General features: G+C 39.6%; 1 protein-coding gene across 1 annotated transcript in view; it reads right to left on the bottom strand.

Moving 5' to 3' along the window:
- Window positions 1-17,691, bottom strand: part of ATP8A2 (ATPase phospholipid transporting 8A2) — a 1,256,305-nt gene that overhangs the window by 1,109,269 nt on the left and 129,345 nt on the right. Inside the window, exon 15 of the mRNA XM_053705572.1 lies at window positions 2,869-2,974. Coding sequence (XP_053561547.1) covers window positions 2,869-2,974 — 106 coding nt within the window. The remainder of the gene's footprint in view (window positions 1-2,868; window positions 2,975-17,691) is intronic.

Below are 17,691 nucleotides of genomic sequence, written 5' to 3'. Positions count from 1 at the left end.
CCCTCCGGCATGCCACAGTCCAGGTGTTAGTACCCTTGAAACAACTTTTCCATCACTATTGTGGCCAGAAAGAGTCCCTGTGGGTTTTAAAATTTGCCTGCCTATTGAAGTCAATGGCGGTTCGCCCAGTTCGTCCGTTCGCGAACAGTTGCGGAAGTTCGCGTTCGCCGTTTGCGAATGGAAAATTTTAAGTTCACAACATCACTAGTTATGATAAGTTTAGGAATTGTATCCTAGTGGATGAAGTCACATGATACAATCATAATAAAGTATATACTTGTATTGTTTCTGAATGTATTAAATGCATACAACATATTTTCAGTTCTGTTTTAAGTCACATAATTGTATAGATTCAGCAATAAATACTTATTCTTTGCATGTATGACAGATAGACAAACAGTAAATGTACAAGTATTTAGTGACTAATCCGTTTAAGTATTTTAATGCCTAATGAAGATGTATTGAAGGGAGAAAGGCATATGCTGTTTCCGTTAGAGCTTGCCTGCAGGCTGGGATTGAGCTGCAGATTGGCCTATATTAATTAATATTTAAATTCTTTGTATTTAGCGTGCTGCTTACACGTGGATCATGATGCATATTTTTTATGCTGTGCTAGGCTGCCCTCAGAGAGGCTCCCGCTGCCGCGTCATCATTCACCATTCATCCTAAATTCTTACCTAACCTAACTCACTGCCTCTCAACTCATCTACGGTGTGCGTGTATGGTCTCGCCCGCGGTGGAGCCAGGAAGAATACCGCATTCCCTCTCAGGCCAGGCTGCGCAAGTGAGCTCCGCCTCCACTGTTACCACGTCATGCGCACCCACATACAATCCCATAGGCTATAGCAATAGCCGGGCCAGCCATTTAAGTCATTTGTAATTGGTAAGGGTTGATTTAGCCACCCGGCCCTGAGTTAAGTAGAGTGGCCCTAGGGACTCAAAACTCTGCCGCCCCTCAAAATCTGTCGCCCTAGGCCAATGCCTTAATACGCCCCTGCCCACAACAAATCTCAGATCAGACCCATGACCCTGCTGCTCCTGTCAGCTGTATGCCTACAACAAATCTAAGATCAGACCAAAGACCCTGTAACCACTGTCAGCTGTATGCCCACAACAAATCTAAGATCAGACCCATGACCCTGCAGCCCTTGTCATCAGTATGCCCAAAACAAATATCAGATCAGACAAACTAAGATTAAACTCTAGACTCTGTAGCCCCTGCCAGCTTTATGCCCATAAATGTCAGATTAGACCCATGGCTGTGTAGCCACCATTAGCTGTATGCCCATAACAAAGATCAAATCAGATCCATCACCCTGTAGCCCCTATATGTCCATAGCAAATGTACGGTTTTAGCCTCTGTCAGCACATGCTCACATATGACTTCAGATCAGACCCAGTCAGTTTTAAGATGCCTGCTAGACACCTGTCAACCATAGCAAATCTAGTTAATTTTTAATGTTATTTTTTAAGTAAAAGTAGGGAAGCTTTATTATTACAAATTTTGTCAACCTTAGTGTTGACAGTAATTTAGATCCCTTCTTTAAATGAGCAGTGATTTTAATAATGATTAATAGAAAGCAGTGTGAACAGTAATGTTTGTGGCGTGTCCCTACAATTAACTATGTATGTATATTTTATGCTGCCCAAGGCCAATATTAAAATAGACAGTGTACCCTTGTTATACCAGCAGCAGAATATAAAATGTATGATAAGTTGCTCGTTTAGGTTTAATTTTGCATATGAAATAGTGGACGTGTTCTTTGACACCCGTTACAATTGGTTGAGCTTACAGGAAAAACCAGATCTCCTTATTTTATCACTCATACATGTTTCCTTATTTCTGTCTATATAACAAAGCACAATTCTTGATGATCTAAAGATCTCCGCTCACATGAGATGACCTAAGAAGTCTCGTCAGTAAGGCGAGGTCCCTGAATTTTTTTTAGAAATTACAATTTTAGTTTGAAAGGTGTTTATTTTGCCATCCAGGGCTCTGTGATTTCTCTCCAGGAGTCATGACGGTGAGTTTTTGATCATCGTTTCCTCAGAGACTCTACTGTTCAGGGAAACATACAACCTACACTAACCTTTCCTAATACCAGTTCCTCCCCTCCATTACTATCCGCCATGAACCCCCTTAGCATGTAAGCCTAAGAGTCCAACTGTTTGCAGATCACCTTCATAAGAGTTGACTACAACAGGGCAGCTCTCGGCAGAGCCCTCTACCCATTTGATCCCTATAAATGTTATCTTGTATACCGCCTTTGTTTATAGCGCTGCTGAATCTGTTGGCGCTCTACAAATAACTGATAATAATAAAATAATAATTAGAGAGAACAATTTGAAATTAACATTTTATTACTTATCGTTCCTACCTCCCACCAGCAATTTTAATTTCTTCTGCTCGCTATGTTTACATAGCTTTTCTATAGCCACTACTTAAGTATTGAAATTTTAAGTATATGTGGGAATACCACAAGGAAAAATTGCTATTTCAAATACCAAAATAAAAGTTAAGGAAATATTTGTAAACAATTTAATGCTCTCGTGCAGGTAAAATGGATAATTGGGGAGAAATTAAAAGGGAAAATTGTACAGAGCACTGTCCCTTTAATGTAATTACTAGACTCCTTTTTGCTCTCTGATTCTCACATGTATGTTCTTTGCCGTCTAATAATTACTACCTAATCCTAGACACAACCACAATGTAAGATGACCTCCAGACTGGGAAGACCATGAAGTGTATCATTTTCTTCTTCAAGAACTGAATCTTGTTTTTATTAGATAAATGTTTTGGGGGGGCTTTTCTAGCAAATTATCACAACACCTCCTAACTCAATAGGAGCAAAGAAAGCTATTACCCACCTGGTGAGGAAGCCTGATAGATTATTGTATCTCCCTCCTTTTCAGGAACAACAGTGTGACATACAGCTAACAAAGTGAGGAAATCCCGGATTACAGATGCTGCAGGCTAGAGAAAACATAGAGAGAAATATAAGCAAAGTGCATAAAATAAAGTACTGCAATTGTCAGCTGAATGGGCATACTTGTGTATGGTATTATGTTTCCCATTTATATCATATCAAATTTGTATTTGGGGATGAATCTCACAATATATTTTCTCAACAAACTTTACTATTTAATGCCTTGGGTACTCTATTTATCTGTATGTCTGTCTGTCTCAGTCTATCTATCTATCTATCTATCTATCTCAGTCAGTCTATCTATGTATTGGTGTGAAGATCACAATTCATCCTCTCAACAAGATTAACTATTGAATGCCTAGGGCTGATCTATCTATCTGTCTGTCTGTCTCAGTCGGTCTATCTATCTATCTATCTATCTATCTATCTATCTATCTATCTATCTATCTATGTATTAGGGTGAATCTCACAATTCATCCTCTCAACAAGATTAACTATTGAATGCCTAGGGCTGATCTATCTATCAATCTATCTATCCATCTATCATCTGTCTGTCTGTATATCTAGGTATTGGGGGGGGGGATCTATCACAATTGAGAATCAACATTTCTTTGTCTTGTTTTTTGGTTGCGACTAAACTCTGATGTGTCTTCAAAGATGTTTATTATATAACTAAGTATATTATTGCTTCTCAAATATGTATGGAAAAAAGAACAAATACATACAGTTATATTTATATGCTATGAGATACATTGTGATAACTAGATGGAAAGCAAAACAAATAATGCACTAGGATAAAAATAACAAGACACAAATATGATAGCCTCTGAGCTGTCAAAACACTCCCCTGTGGATAGTATCACATTCCTAACAAATGTTTTTCACGGATACCAGACACCTTACAGAGTCGTTGTCAGAAGCGAAGCCCTTACCTTTTCCTACACTTATGAATGGCATGTAACCTTATATAGATTGTCAATATAATTGAAAAAGGAATGCTTACAATGCCATTTTCCAATCTTAAAAAGTTGTTCCAAGAACTGTGGACATTTAATTAGGACGCTAATAAATCACTTGGCTGTCCTGTTCTGTCACAAGAAATCAAACAACCAAATAGTTGTGCTCCTTTACGATACACAGTAAATACAGCAAACATTCTGAATTATTAAGGGAACATTCTAAAGTAATAACAAAATGTCCAATTTTTCTTTAGATCATATTATTAGTACATGAATGGTTGTTTGCAACTATGGATTTAACTAATGCAAAACCAATGCAAACATGTTAATCACATGCATAAACCCAGTTGCAGGAATTGCTCCCTTGCAGGTTCTGAGGAAGACAGGGCTGGTGAGTGGAAGCTTCGTACATACACTGGCCTGACTGGATAACCAGTCATGTCCTGCTCTGCAAAGGCAAAAAGCGTGAGTTTAACTATGTGTTTAACGTCTTTAATAATGTAATAATTAATGCCTCTAACAAATCTGAGAATTATATTGCTGCATTAGAATGTCCCTTTAAATGAAAATGGCCCATTCCTAATTTTTATCAGAAATCTAATTTCCTAAATGGTGTGGCTGAACCATAGCAGCATATGACACTGCTTCCCATAAGACTGTATGACATGTCAGACTGCATATGATATGGCACATGATTTTGGAAAGTATTAATTGAACAATTGTTTGGGAACCCTATCTACTTCTCTGTATCCCCCTATTTGCAACACACCAAGTGCTCATCCATATAACTCCTTAATGGTGATATCATTTTATATAATAATATAATAATATAAACCAGCCTTAAGTAAAAAGCAATATAATAAAGCCCTGGTGAGGTTAAACCATTATATTACATTAGACCGTAGCAACGGTCTAATGTAATATAATGGTTTAACCTCACCAGATACATAAAGAAGAAGGATACCATATTTATGGAGACAGCAATCAGAAATTCTATCTAACTCTATATTTGATGATAATTTTAAAAAGTTGAAGTCTACACACGGAATATCCAGTTACCTCTTTTTAAATTATGACGGATCTGAATAGGTAGCATCATGAGTTCATATTGAAGTGCAAGTCATATTAGCATTGAATGCATCAATGACAAAAACATAATTTATGCTTACCTGATAAATTCCTTTCTCCTGTAGTGTAGTCAGTCCACGGGTCATCCATTACTTATGGAATATATCTCTTCCTAACAGGAAACTGCAAGAGAATTACCCAGCAGAGCTGCTATATAGCTCCTCCCCTCACATATCATACTCAGTCATTCGACCAAAGCAGACGAGAAAGGAGGAACCATAGGGTACAGTGGTGACTGGAGTTTAATTAAAATTTAGACCTGCCGTAAAAACAGGGCGGGCCGTGGACTGACTACACTACAGGAGAAAGGAATTTATCAGGTAAGCATAAATTATGTTTTCTCCTGTTAAGTGTAGTCAGTCCACGGGTCATCCATTACTTATGGAATACCAATACCAAAGCTAAAGTACACGGATGAAGGGAGGGACAAGGCAGGAACATTAAACAGAAGGAACCACTGCCTGAAGTACCTTTCTCCCAAAAATAGCCTCCGACGAAGCAAAAGTGTCAAATTTGTAAAATTTTGAAAAAGTGTGAAGCGAAGACCAAGTCGCAGCCTTGCAAATCTGTTCAACAGAGGCCTCATTTTTAAAGGCCCAGGTGGAAGCCACAGCTCTAGTAGAATGAGCTGTAATCCTTTCAGGAGGCTGCTGTCCAGCAGTCTCATAGGCTAAGCGTATTATGCTACGAAGCCAAAAAGAGAGAGAGGTAGCCGAAGCCTTTTGACCTCTCCTCTGTCCAGAGTAAACGACAAACAGGGAAGAAGTTTGACGAAAATCCTTAGTTGCCTGCAAATAGAATTTCAGGGCACGGACTACGTCCAGATTATGCAAAAGTCGTTCCTTCTTTGAAGAAGGGTTAGGACACAGAGATGGAAGAACAATCTCTTGATTGATATTCCTGTTAGTAACTACCTTAGGTAAGAACCCAGGTTTAGTACGCAGGACTACCTTGTCTGAATGAAAAATCAGATAAGGAGAATCACAATGTAAGGCAGATAACTCAGAGACTCTTCGAGCCGAGGAAATAGCTATCAAAAACAGAACTTTCCAAGATAACAGCTTGATATCAATGGAATGAAGGGGTTCAAATGGAACGCCTTGAAGAACATTAAGAACTAAGTTTAAGCTCCACGGCGGAGCAACAGACTTAAACACAGGCTTAATCCTAGTTAAAGCCTGACAGAAAGCCTGAACGTCTGGAACTTCAGCCAGACGTTTGTGTAGAAGAATAGACAGAGCAGAAATCTGTCCCTTTAACGAACTAGTAGATAAGCCCTTTTCTAAACCCTCTTGTAGAAAGGACAATATCCTAGGAATCCTAACCTTACTCCATGAGTAACTCTTGGATTCGCACCAATGTAAATATTTACGCCATATCTTATGGTAAATTTTTCTGGTAACAGGCTTCCAAGCCTGTATTAAGGTATCAATAACCGACTCCGAGAAGCCACGCTTTGATAGAATCAAGGGTTCAATCTCCATGCAGTCAGCTTCACAGTAAATGTATTAAGTTAGCAAAGGATTGCACCCACCAGCAAATGGATGATTAACCCCTTAGTACCCAAAAACGGATAACAATTATATAATTAACGTTTTTCTCACAGTCAAATACACTGTCACAGGACTGCTGTGCCTGATTACCTCCCTCAAAATGGATTTTGAAGACCCCTGAGCTCTCTAGAGACGATCTGGATCATGGAGGATGAAGTAGACAGATTGTCCTGAGGTAGAGCATGGCCCTTACCTCCCGTAATGTCAGCAATAATTTCTTTCAAGCCTGGCCCGAATAAGGTCTGCCCTTTGAAAGGAATATTAAGCAATTTAGATTTAGAAGTTAAAAAACACCACAGATCTCTCACAGCTTTTTTTAGTTAGGCTGCAAGAGAATGACTGAGTATGATATGTGAGGGGAGGAGCTATATAGCAGCTCTGCTGGGTAATTCTCTTGCAGTTTCCTGTTAGGAAGAGATATATTCCATAAGTAATGGATGACCCGTGGACTGACTACACTTAACAGGAGAAATTGACACATTGCTAAACTAGCATATAAAATGAGCGATGCTATTAGCTAACTTATAACTTAATGCCGTTTATTGTAGCTATATGCGAATCAGTTGTTAATAACACTGATTTAAAATAACATACAATAACATAGACAGATGCGGTTATAATACTGTAGATACGATATTATCTACCCAATTAGAGAGAAGGTTACATTCACTTACACCTACGGCAATCCAATCACCCAGTACTTGTCAATGAGAGTAACAATCCAAAGCCTCCTATTGGTTCATGAAGAGGAGTGGTGCTCATACGTATAGTTGATTGGTGCTACCCAAGAGGTAGTGAGTTTCAAAGACCGCAAATCTCTCAGCCTCGGCTAATTCAATTTTCACACTGACAAGCTAACATTGAGAAAGGCTGTTCAACAGCCGAAACGCGTTTGTTTTAACTTAAGAACCGTTTAGTCACTCCAGTCACCTGAAGCCGACGGTACCTGTTATCGGCCAGGAAACAGGGGAGTGACTTACGGTACACTTTTTTGCACAGTTGTTGTGGGGTATGATGACATCTAGTCAGGGATGTCGATCCCGGTTTTAAAGAGTTTATATTAGATTATAAGACAAAACTTGGCAGTATTTGTTTGCTTTTAAGCAAACACACAATATAACTACATGGGATTGGATTAAATATATTCAGTAATGTCTCTTATTACTATAAAAAGGAATGTAATGCATATTCAGATACCAGAGTGCATTTTAGTACATAATTAATTTACATTTTAGATTTTTCTCAGAGAATCTGGTAATTACTAGGGTGAGTCTAACTTAAAAGCAACTTGAAAGCTGTAAAGGCAAATCTATGCACAAAATGATTGTTGCTTTGCTCTGTCTAAAGCTAACATTTGGGACATTGTTAAAATGTATGTGTAAAACACCCAGCACCAAGGTGTTTTTATTTCTTTTTAAAGCCTGGAGGAATAGCTAATTCTGTACTGGGAAGCAGATGTCCTGTGACCACTGGGGTAGATGAATCCCAGAATTATTAAGGTTTGTGAAGACCCACTACTACATATACCCCTCCCCTTCCTGTTTGATTGGACCCAAATAAAACAAGGCAGGGGAGTAAATATAACTCTACTTCTGAATTTGAAGAAACTGATTTATTTGTGAGCATAACCCTGTTTTTATTTCACAGTCTTGTAAAACCATATGAATATCGTGGGTCAGTAACAAAAATGAGCCATATGAAGGTAATAGGAGGAAGACAATATCTACTTAGATCTGAGCAAGCATGGTCTGAATGACCTTTATGTGAAACTAAATGCTGCTGGGACACATTGACCGTGTAAAATATAGTAAAGTTAATATATTAAAGACCATATAGCTGCCTTGCATTTCTGGCCCACTGGACATTCAGGAAGCTGCATATCCCTAATGGAATAGCCAGGGACCTTAGAAAGAATATTGTTTTCTAAGTCTTCTTGATAGCAAAGTAAATCCAATTGGCTAAAGTAACTTTACAAACTTTAGAAGCTTCCTGATTTCTTCAGTAGCTACAAATCAGTATTTGAGAGCTGTAAAAAAATCAAATAAGTGGAAAAGTCTATTGTTCAGTCAGAATTCTGACACAATGAAAGAACCAGAACACTGCAAGAAGAGACCTTTGGTAGAGTTTGAAAACCAATATCCTTCCTGATGGAAAATCAGAAAGGGAGATACAAAAGAAAATTATCTATGCCAAAATATATGTTCAATACGGTAATTAGTATAATGTAATCAGCTACCATTTAATGTGCTAAAATATCAGTATGAAAGACATATTTTCATTGGAAAAGAAATTATATTAAAGGGACCAAAACTATAAAGGAACGAATAGAAAAATCTATAACCATAGTATTTTAAAGAATATCCAAAACTGCAAAAAAAAAAAAACCCACCAGTTTCCAAAAGAATATTTCTACCTTTACATTTTTATTTTTTATTTCTTACTTGGTACAGGTTTACTGGTGTATCAAGTTTGGCCCAATTGATCTATTGAATCACTTAGCGGATCCACACTTGATGAAAAGACATAATAAACTAGTCTAACCCTTCAAGTAACTTTGCATCTATAGCAAAATAATGCTGGTACAATACTTATAACCTTACAGTTTTCCCTTCTTGCTATCAGATTTATATCCGGCAAATAACTTATTTTTAACCAATTTAACACCCTCATGGAAATATACCTCTGCAGGATGAATGTTTTGACAACCCAGGAAATCTGCCTGGGACTTAAGGTCACATTCTCTTTCTCACTTTGTTGATATATGCCACTGTTATGATATCCAATTGAATAGATGCTTGGGCATCTATTTATCAAGCCGTCATCTTACTTGAATTTGACGGCACCAATACGCTTGCCTAAGATCGCCTAACATCGCTGCCGCGGAACTGAATACGTTCTCCAAAATTATAAAAAAAGCTGTCAAAAAGCCACGCACCAAGTACGGTGTGATGAGCAGCGGACTGTTGTTAACTAACAGTTATCTTTCTCGCTGCTCTTCAGCTTTTTCCCAGCTTTCTTGGTACCCTGTCACTAAACACCCACACTATACTATACTGTTTACCCCCTATACCGCCGCTCCCGGAACCCACCGCAACTCTAATAAATGTATTAACCCCTAAACCGCCACTCACAGACCCCGCCGCAACTAAATAAAGTGTTTAACCCCTAAACCTCTACTCCCGGAGCACACCACCACCTACATTATACTTATTAACCCCTTATATGCCCCCCCTACACCGCCGCCACCTACCTACATTTAAACCCTAATCTGCCGCCCCCAATGTCGCCGCCACTATATTAAATTTATTAACCCCTAAACCTAAGTCTAACCCTAACCCTAACACCCCCTAACTTAAATATAATTTAAATAAATCTAAATAAATATTCCTATCGTTAAATAAATTATTCCTATTTAAAACTAAATACTTACCTATAAAATAAACCCTAAGCTAGCTACAATATAACTAATAGTTACATTGTAGCTATCTTAGGGTTTATTTTTATTTTACAGGCAAGTTTGTATTTATTTTAACTAGGTAGAATAGTTATTAAATAGTTATTAACTATTTAATAACTTCCTAGTTAAAATAAATACAAATATCGGGGAAGGCTCCAGGCCCGGATGGGTTCGGTAACTACAATTATGTATGCCTCAAAGAGATTTTGGCACCTTACCTCCTCAGATACTTTCATAGTGTTGATAAGGCGCATCCTTTCCCACCCTCTGCGCTTTTAGCTCATATCTCTTTATTCCCAAGCTTAATAAGCCGCCGGATCAAGACTCAAACTACCGACCAATATCCCTTATCAACACGGATATTAAATTATTTGCTAAGATAATGACAATCCGACTTAATAAACTATTACCAAATTTGATTCATAGAGATCAAGTGGGGTTTGTTCCTGGCCGTGAGGCCAGGGACAACACCATCCGTAATGCCCAGCTCATTTGGCATATTAATAACCAAAAAATCCCTGCGGTACTTATATCGATCGATGCCGAAAAGGCCTTCGATCGTGTCAATTGGTCCTTTCTAAGAGCAGCCATGGAGGCCTTCGGCATGGGTCCGAAAACTCTTCATCGTATATTCGGCCTTCATGCATCTCCGAACGCTCGGATTTTCATCAATGGCACCTTATCCCGCCCAATCTCCATCAGAAACGGTACGCGTCAGGGTTATCACCCTTACTTTTTGCCTGCCTGGTCGAAACCCTGGCATCTAAAATTAGGGAAAATTTAGACATAACAGATATCCCTTTGGGACAGGACATCTATAAAATTTCCCTTTTGCGGATGATATCCTCTTCACTTTATCCAATCCTGACACATCGATCCCTCACATTCTGACTGAGCTGACTATGTTTAATAACATCACAAACTTTTTGGTTAACCAGAATAAATTGGAAATCATGGGCCTCAACCTGCTAGAATGCTTAGTTGCTAGGATTAAAAATCAGTGCCCATTCAAATGGTGTAGTAGGGCAATGAAATACCTCGGAATTTACCTACCGGACTCCTTCGACCAGATCTTCCATAAAAATTACTTACCGATTAAAGCAGCAATCTCATGCGACCTCTCCTCCTGGAGTGGCGGGAAGCTTTCCTGGTTGGGGCGTATAAACACTATAAAAATGAATATCTTTCCCAGACTCCTCTACATTATGCAAGCACTCCCGATCCCCCTACCCCCTAGGTACCTCCCGCAAATACAGAGTTTGTTTGGCTCCTTCGTTTGGCAAAAGAAACCACCTAGAATAAATAGAATTACCATGTCTTTGTTTGGACACCTGGGGGGTATGGGCGTGCCAGATCTAGAGGCTTAAAGGTCATCTATTTTCCTACAAAGAATACTTAATAGGAGAGTCGAAGGGGAGCAGAAGAGGTGGGTCCTTGAATTGAATTCTGAATTGTCTTTGGCAAGTATCTGCTGGAGTCCTGACTTTTCCGCAAAGATCAAACTAATCCCCAATCCAATAATGAGGGAAACCTTAGCTCAGTGGGAGCTGGCATCTCGACCCAATCCTTACCTGTCCTCCAGCCTGGGCCCACTGACTTCCTTGATCCACAACGCAGACTTTTCCATAAACACACTATACAACCGACACGCTGGGGCCCCACTTGTCCAAGACATACAGGCATACCACGTCACCACAAATGACTCTATATGTACACAAGACCAGTTGATTGATAAGGGCTATAACTGGGCTAGAAACTGGTTTTCTTATAGGAGACTTCACAATTTCTTAACCACATATAAACACTTTTGTAACTTGGCTCGCTCCCCCATTAACCTAGAGAAACTTTATATGTCCAGATCCCCGGTACAACATTCCCTCTCCATTATATATAAAATATTAACCCAGCCCCTTCCAGGTGTACTCCCACACTCCATAGAAATGTGGGAAAGAGAACTAGGTATAATTATATTGCCACAAACGGCATTCAATATATTCTCAAACACTAAAAAAGCATCTGCCTCAGCTGCCGTCTTGGAAATCAATTATAAGATACTTCATTGCTGGTACCTTACCCCTCGAAAAATGCACGACTATTCCCCAAGGTTATTAATAGATGTTGGAGATGCGGACATGTTGGTAGCGGGATGGGGCATATGTGGTGGTGGTGCTTGCGGCTGAATCATTTATGGTACGACATTATGCGAGAAGTTGAACTCATATTGGGTATACCCATTCCCTCAGACCCGCAGATATAGCTGCTAAATAGGTCAGTCCAACTCCCTTCAAAGTACTTAGTTCCCCTGTTTCGTACTTTTACCAATAGTGTTAAAATTCTAGTAGCAAGGTCCTGGAAGACTAAGGACATTCCATGTTTGCTAACATGGAGAAACAAAGTTTCTGAGCTGTTGGAATTAGAAGAATATTCAGCATTTAAGAAAGGGAACATAGACAGTTTTATCTATATGCGAACAATGTGGGATGAATATCTTAGAAACTTCACTAATACCCCCCTTACGATTGAGAATCTAACAATAAGATAAAAACCATAAATTATGCGAAAAGGATACTGGTGTAGACCGGCACTATGCCATGTGCTCTCTAGACAGCCTACCTGAAATGGAACTAGATTAATATTGAAACTTGACAATTGCTTATTTTTATTTCTCTTATTTTTCTTTTATTTGTATTTTTCTTTTATTTTATTATTTGAAACTGTGAGTTTGCTCCAAGGTCTGATAAATCTTCTTTTTTTTTTGTTTGCTATTAATTGATTATGGATGTTGAATGCAATTGTTGTAATGTACAAGCAGACTCTTTTCAATAAAAAGATTTTGAAAAAAAATAAATAAAATACAAATATACCTGTAAAATAAAACCTAACCTAAGTTACAATTACACCTAACACTACACTATAATTAAATAAATCCCCTAAACTAAATACAATTAAATACAATTAAATAAAATTATCTAAAGTACAAAAAAAACCTACTAAATTACAGAAAATAATAAACAAATTACAAGATTTTTAAACTAATTACACCTAATCTAGTCCCCCTAACAAAATAAAAAAGCCCCCCCCAAAATAAAACAAGCCCTACCCTACACTAAATTACAAATAGCCCTTAAAAGGGCCTTTTGCGGGGCATTGCCCCAAGTAATCAGCTCTTTTACCTGTAAAAAAAAAGTACAATTCCCCCCCCAACATTAAAACAATCCACCCACACAACTAACCCTACTCTAAAACCCACCCAATCCCCCCTTAAAAAAACCTAACACTAACCCCTTGAAGATCACCCTACCGTGAGACGTCTTCACCCAACTGGGCCGAAGTCCTCAACGAAGCTGGCAGAAGTGGTCCTCCAGATGGGCAGAAGTCTTCATCCAAACGGCATCTTCTATCTTAATCTATACGGCGCGGAGCGGCTCCATCTTCAAGACATCCTACGCGGAGCATCCTCTTCATCCGACGTCTTATTCAATAATGACAGTTCCTTTAAGTGACGTCATCCAAGATGGTGTCCCTTCAATTCCGATTGGCTGATCAGCCAATAGAATGCGAGCTCAATCCTATTGGCTGATTGGATCAGCCAATAGGATTTAACTTCAATCCTATTGGCTGATTGCATCAGCCAATAGGATTTTTCCTACCTTAATTCCGATTGGCTGATAGAATTCTATCAGCCAATCGGAATTGAAGGAATGCCATCTTGGATGACGTCACTTAAAGGAACCGTCATTGTTGAAGAGGACGTCGGATGAAGAGGATGCTCCACATCGGATGTCTTGAAGATGGAGCTGCTGCGCGCCGGATGGATGAAGATAGAAGATGCCGTCTGGATGAAGACTTCTGTCCGTCTGGAGGACCACTTCTGCCTGTCTGTAGGACCACTTCTGCCGGCTTCGTTGAGGACTTCGGCCCGGTTGGGTGAAGACTTCTCACGGTAGGGTGCTCTTCAAGGGGTTAGTGTTAGGTTTTTTTACAGGGGGATTGGGTGGGTTTTAGAGTAGGGTTGGTTGTGTGGGTAGTGGGTTTTAAATGTTGGGGGGGTTTGTAAAAATTTTTTACAGGTAAAAGAGCTGATTACTTTGGGGCAATGCCCTGCAAAATGCTCTTTTAAGGGCTATTTGTAATTTAGTGTAGGGTAGGGCTTTTTTTATTTTGGGGGGCTTTTTTATTTTGTTAGGGGGATTAGATTAGGTGTAATTAGTTTAAAAAATCTTGTAATTTGTTTATTTTCTGTAATTTAATGTGTTTTTTTGTAGTTTAGATAATTTTATTTAATTGTAATTAATTGTATTTAGTTTGGGGAATTTATCTAATTATAGTGTAGTGTTAGGTGTAATTGTAACTTAGGTTAGGTTTTATTTTACAGGTATATTTGTATTTATTTTAACTAGGAAGTTATTAAATAGTTAATAACTATTAAATAACTATTGTACCTAGTTAAAATAAATACAAACTTGCCTGTAAAATAAAAATAAACCCTAAGATAGCTACAATGTAATTATTAGTTATATTGTAGCAAGCTTAGGGTTTATTTTATAGGTAAGTATTTAGTTTTAAATAGGAATAATTTATTTAATTATAGGAATATTTATTTAAATTATATTTAAGTTAGGGGGTGTTAGGGTTAGACTTAGGTTTAGGGGTTAATAAATTTAATATAGTGGCGGTGGTGTAGGGGGCGGCAGATTTGGGGTTAATAAATGTAGGTAGGTGGCGGCGGTATAGGGGGGCAGATTAAGGGTTAATAAGTATAATGTTGGTGGCGGCGGTGTTGGGCGGCAGGTTAGGGGTTAGTAAGTATAATGTAGGTGGCGGCGGTGTTGGGGCGGCAGATTAGGGGTTAATAAGTATAATGTAGGTGGCGGCGGTGTGGGGGGGCAGATTAGGGGTTAATAAGTATAATGTAGGTGGCGGCGGTGTAGGGGGGGCAGATTAGGGGCGTTTAGACTCGGGGTACATGTTAGGGTGTTCGGTGTAAAAGTTCCCATAAGAATCAATGGGATATCGGGCAGCAGCGAACATGAGCTTTCGCTGATTTCAGACTCCCATTGATTCCTATTCCTTGATTCCAGGGCGGCGGATTGAAAACCAGGTACGCTGGGCCGGAATAGTGGCGAGCGTACCTAGTAGGAAATTGATAACTAGCAAAAGTAGTCAGATTGTGCCGAATTTGCATTCGGAACATCTGTAATGACGTAAGCATCGATCTGTGTCGGATCATATGTTACGTCACAAAATTCTACTTTTGCCGGTCTGTAGGGTTTGATAACTAAGGGGAATCAGGCTCGCCACAAATACGCAGCGTATTTGCGGTTGACGGCTTGATAAATAGATGCCTTGATATTAATACAAGATGGATCACTAGGTCTTTAGAGTCAAAACAATGTTCCAAGTTCTCCCTTAATATAGATCTGATCCAAAACTGTGTCCATAGAGATGACAATCCAGTTTAGCTGCACAAACTCTTTCCCTCAAACCTGTGCCTTGTCAACCACCAACTGAGAGAGAAACTAAATTGATCAGAGAAACATATTCATTAAGACCTAGGCAATGCAGTTCCAATTGGTCAGGGTGGATAAATGCAACTGTATTATGTTAAATGATGTAAATAGAACTGTATTCAGCAAGTCTATCATCAACACCAGCATCACTATAAAACCATTTACACTATGAATCATCATTGATAGAAATCCTAACAGCTTTCACAGCCTTGGAAGTCTTTGTCTTTTGCAGAAATAGTCGTACATTCAAATAATGAGACAATGGTTAGCTGACATAGGGGCATATTTATCAAGCTCCGTATGGAGCTTGATGCCCCGTGTTTCTGGCGAGCCTTCAGGTTCGCCGAAAACAGAAGTTATGAAGCAGCAGTGTAAAGACCGCTGCTCCATAATCTGTCCGCCTGCTCTGAGGTGGCGGACAGAAATCGACAGAAATCAACCCGATCGAATACGATCAGGTTGATTGACACCCCCTGCTAGCGGCCGCGAATCTGCAGGGGCAGCATTGCACCAGCAGTTCACAAGAACTGCTGGAGTAATATCAAATGCTGACAGTGTATGCTGTCTGCATTTATCGATGTGCAGCAGACATGATCCGCTATATAGGATCATGTCCGCTCGCACCATAATAAATAGGCCCCATAAACTGAAACTGAATTTTTAAAACTACAAAGCAAAAAGTCATAAGCATTAGGATCGATGAAAAAAAACAATAATTTATCTGTCTAGAGAATCTAAAGTAATGTATTGCCTTTAATGTGTGACTTCAACTAGAAATTTATTTTTCTTTTAAGAAAAATTTCACCTGCATTTTCCACTGATGCTCTGATTTGTACTCTCATTGAAACAGTGTAAAGTAATTCTATTGATATATACTGGAAGCCTCTGGCCTCAAACATATCAGATTATATTTTGCTGTGGGGTATGTAAATAATACCGCTGTTTAACTGTCAAAAGACCATCAGCACCTTTACAGCTAAAAAAGTAACACGGACAGAGGATACTGTGTTTGATCAATTAAAGTGTGATTAATCTTTGGCACAATATTCCTTCTCTGGCAACCAATGGGATACAAATAAGTACAACCAACAAATAAATAAAGCTACCACCCCAAAATCTTGTTTGCTCAGCAACAGTGCCATCCTCAACACCAGGTTGATGGAGAGCAGCTCAGCAACAGTGCCATGCTCTATGCACCCAGATCACCCTCACGCCCAGTTTGATGGAGAACAGTTCAGCAACAGTGCCATGCTCCATGCACCAAGATCATCACCACCAGGTTGATGGAGAGCAACTCAGCAACAGTGCCATGCTCCATGCACCAAGATCATCACTACCAGGTTGATGGAGAGCAGCTCAGCAACAGTGCTATGCTCCATGCAACAATATCAGTCTCACCACCAGGTTGATGAAGAGCAGCTCAGCAACAGTGCTATGCTCCATGCACCAATATCAGTCTCACCACCAGGTTGATGAAGAGTAGCTCAGCCATAGTGCCATGCTCTATGCACCAAGATCAGCCTCCCCACCAGGTTGATGGAGAGCAGCTCAGCAACAGTGCCATGATCCATGCAACAATATCAGTCTCACCACCAGGTTGATGGAAAACAGTTCAACAATAGTGCCATACTCCATGCACCAAGATTATCACCACCTGGTTGATGGAGAGAGGCTCAGTAAAAGTGCCATGTTCCATGCACCAAGATCAGCCTCCCCACCAGGTTGATGGAGAGCAGTTCAGCAACAGTACCATGCTCCATGCACCAAGATCATTACCACCAGGTTGATGGAGAGCAGTTCAGCAACAGTATCATGCTCCATGCACCAAGATCATAACCACCAGGTTGATGGGGAGCGGCTCAACAACAGTGCCATGCTCCATGCACCAAGATTAGCCTCACCACCAGGTTGATGGAGAACAGTTCAGCAGCAGTGCCATGCTCCATGCACCAAGATCATCACCACCAGGTTGATGGAGAACAGTTCAGCAACAGTGCCATGCTTTATGCACCAAGATCATCACCACCAGGTTGATGGGGAGCGGCTCAGCAACAGTGCCATGTTCTATGCACCAAGATCATCACCACCAGGTTGATGGAGAGCAGTTCAGCAACAGTGCCATGCTCCATGCACCAAGATCATCACCACCAGGTTGAT

Source organism: Bombina bombina, chromosome 3, assembly GCF_027579735.1.
Source record: "Bombina bombina isolate aBomBom1 chromosome 3, aBomBom1.pri, whole genome shotgun sequence".
In the NCBI taxonomy this organism is placed as follows: Eukaryota; Metazoa; Chordata; class Amphibia; order Anura; family Bombinatoridae; genus Bombina; species Bombina bombina.
This window is presented reverse-complemented; position numbering and strand designations above follow the sequence as displayed.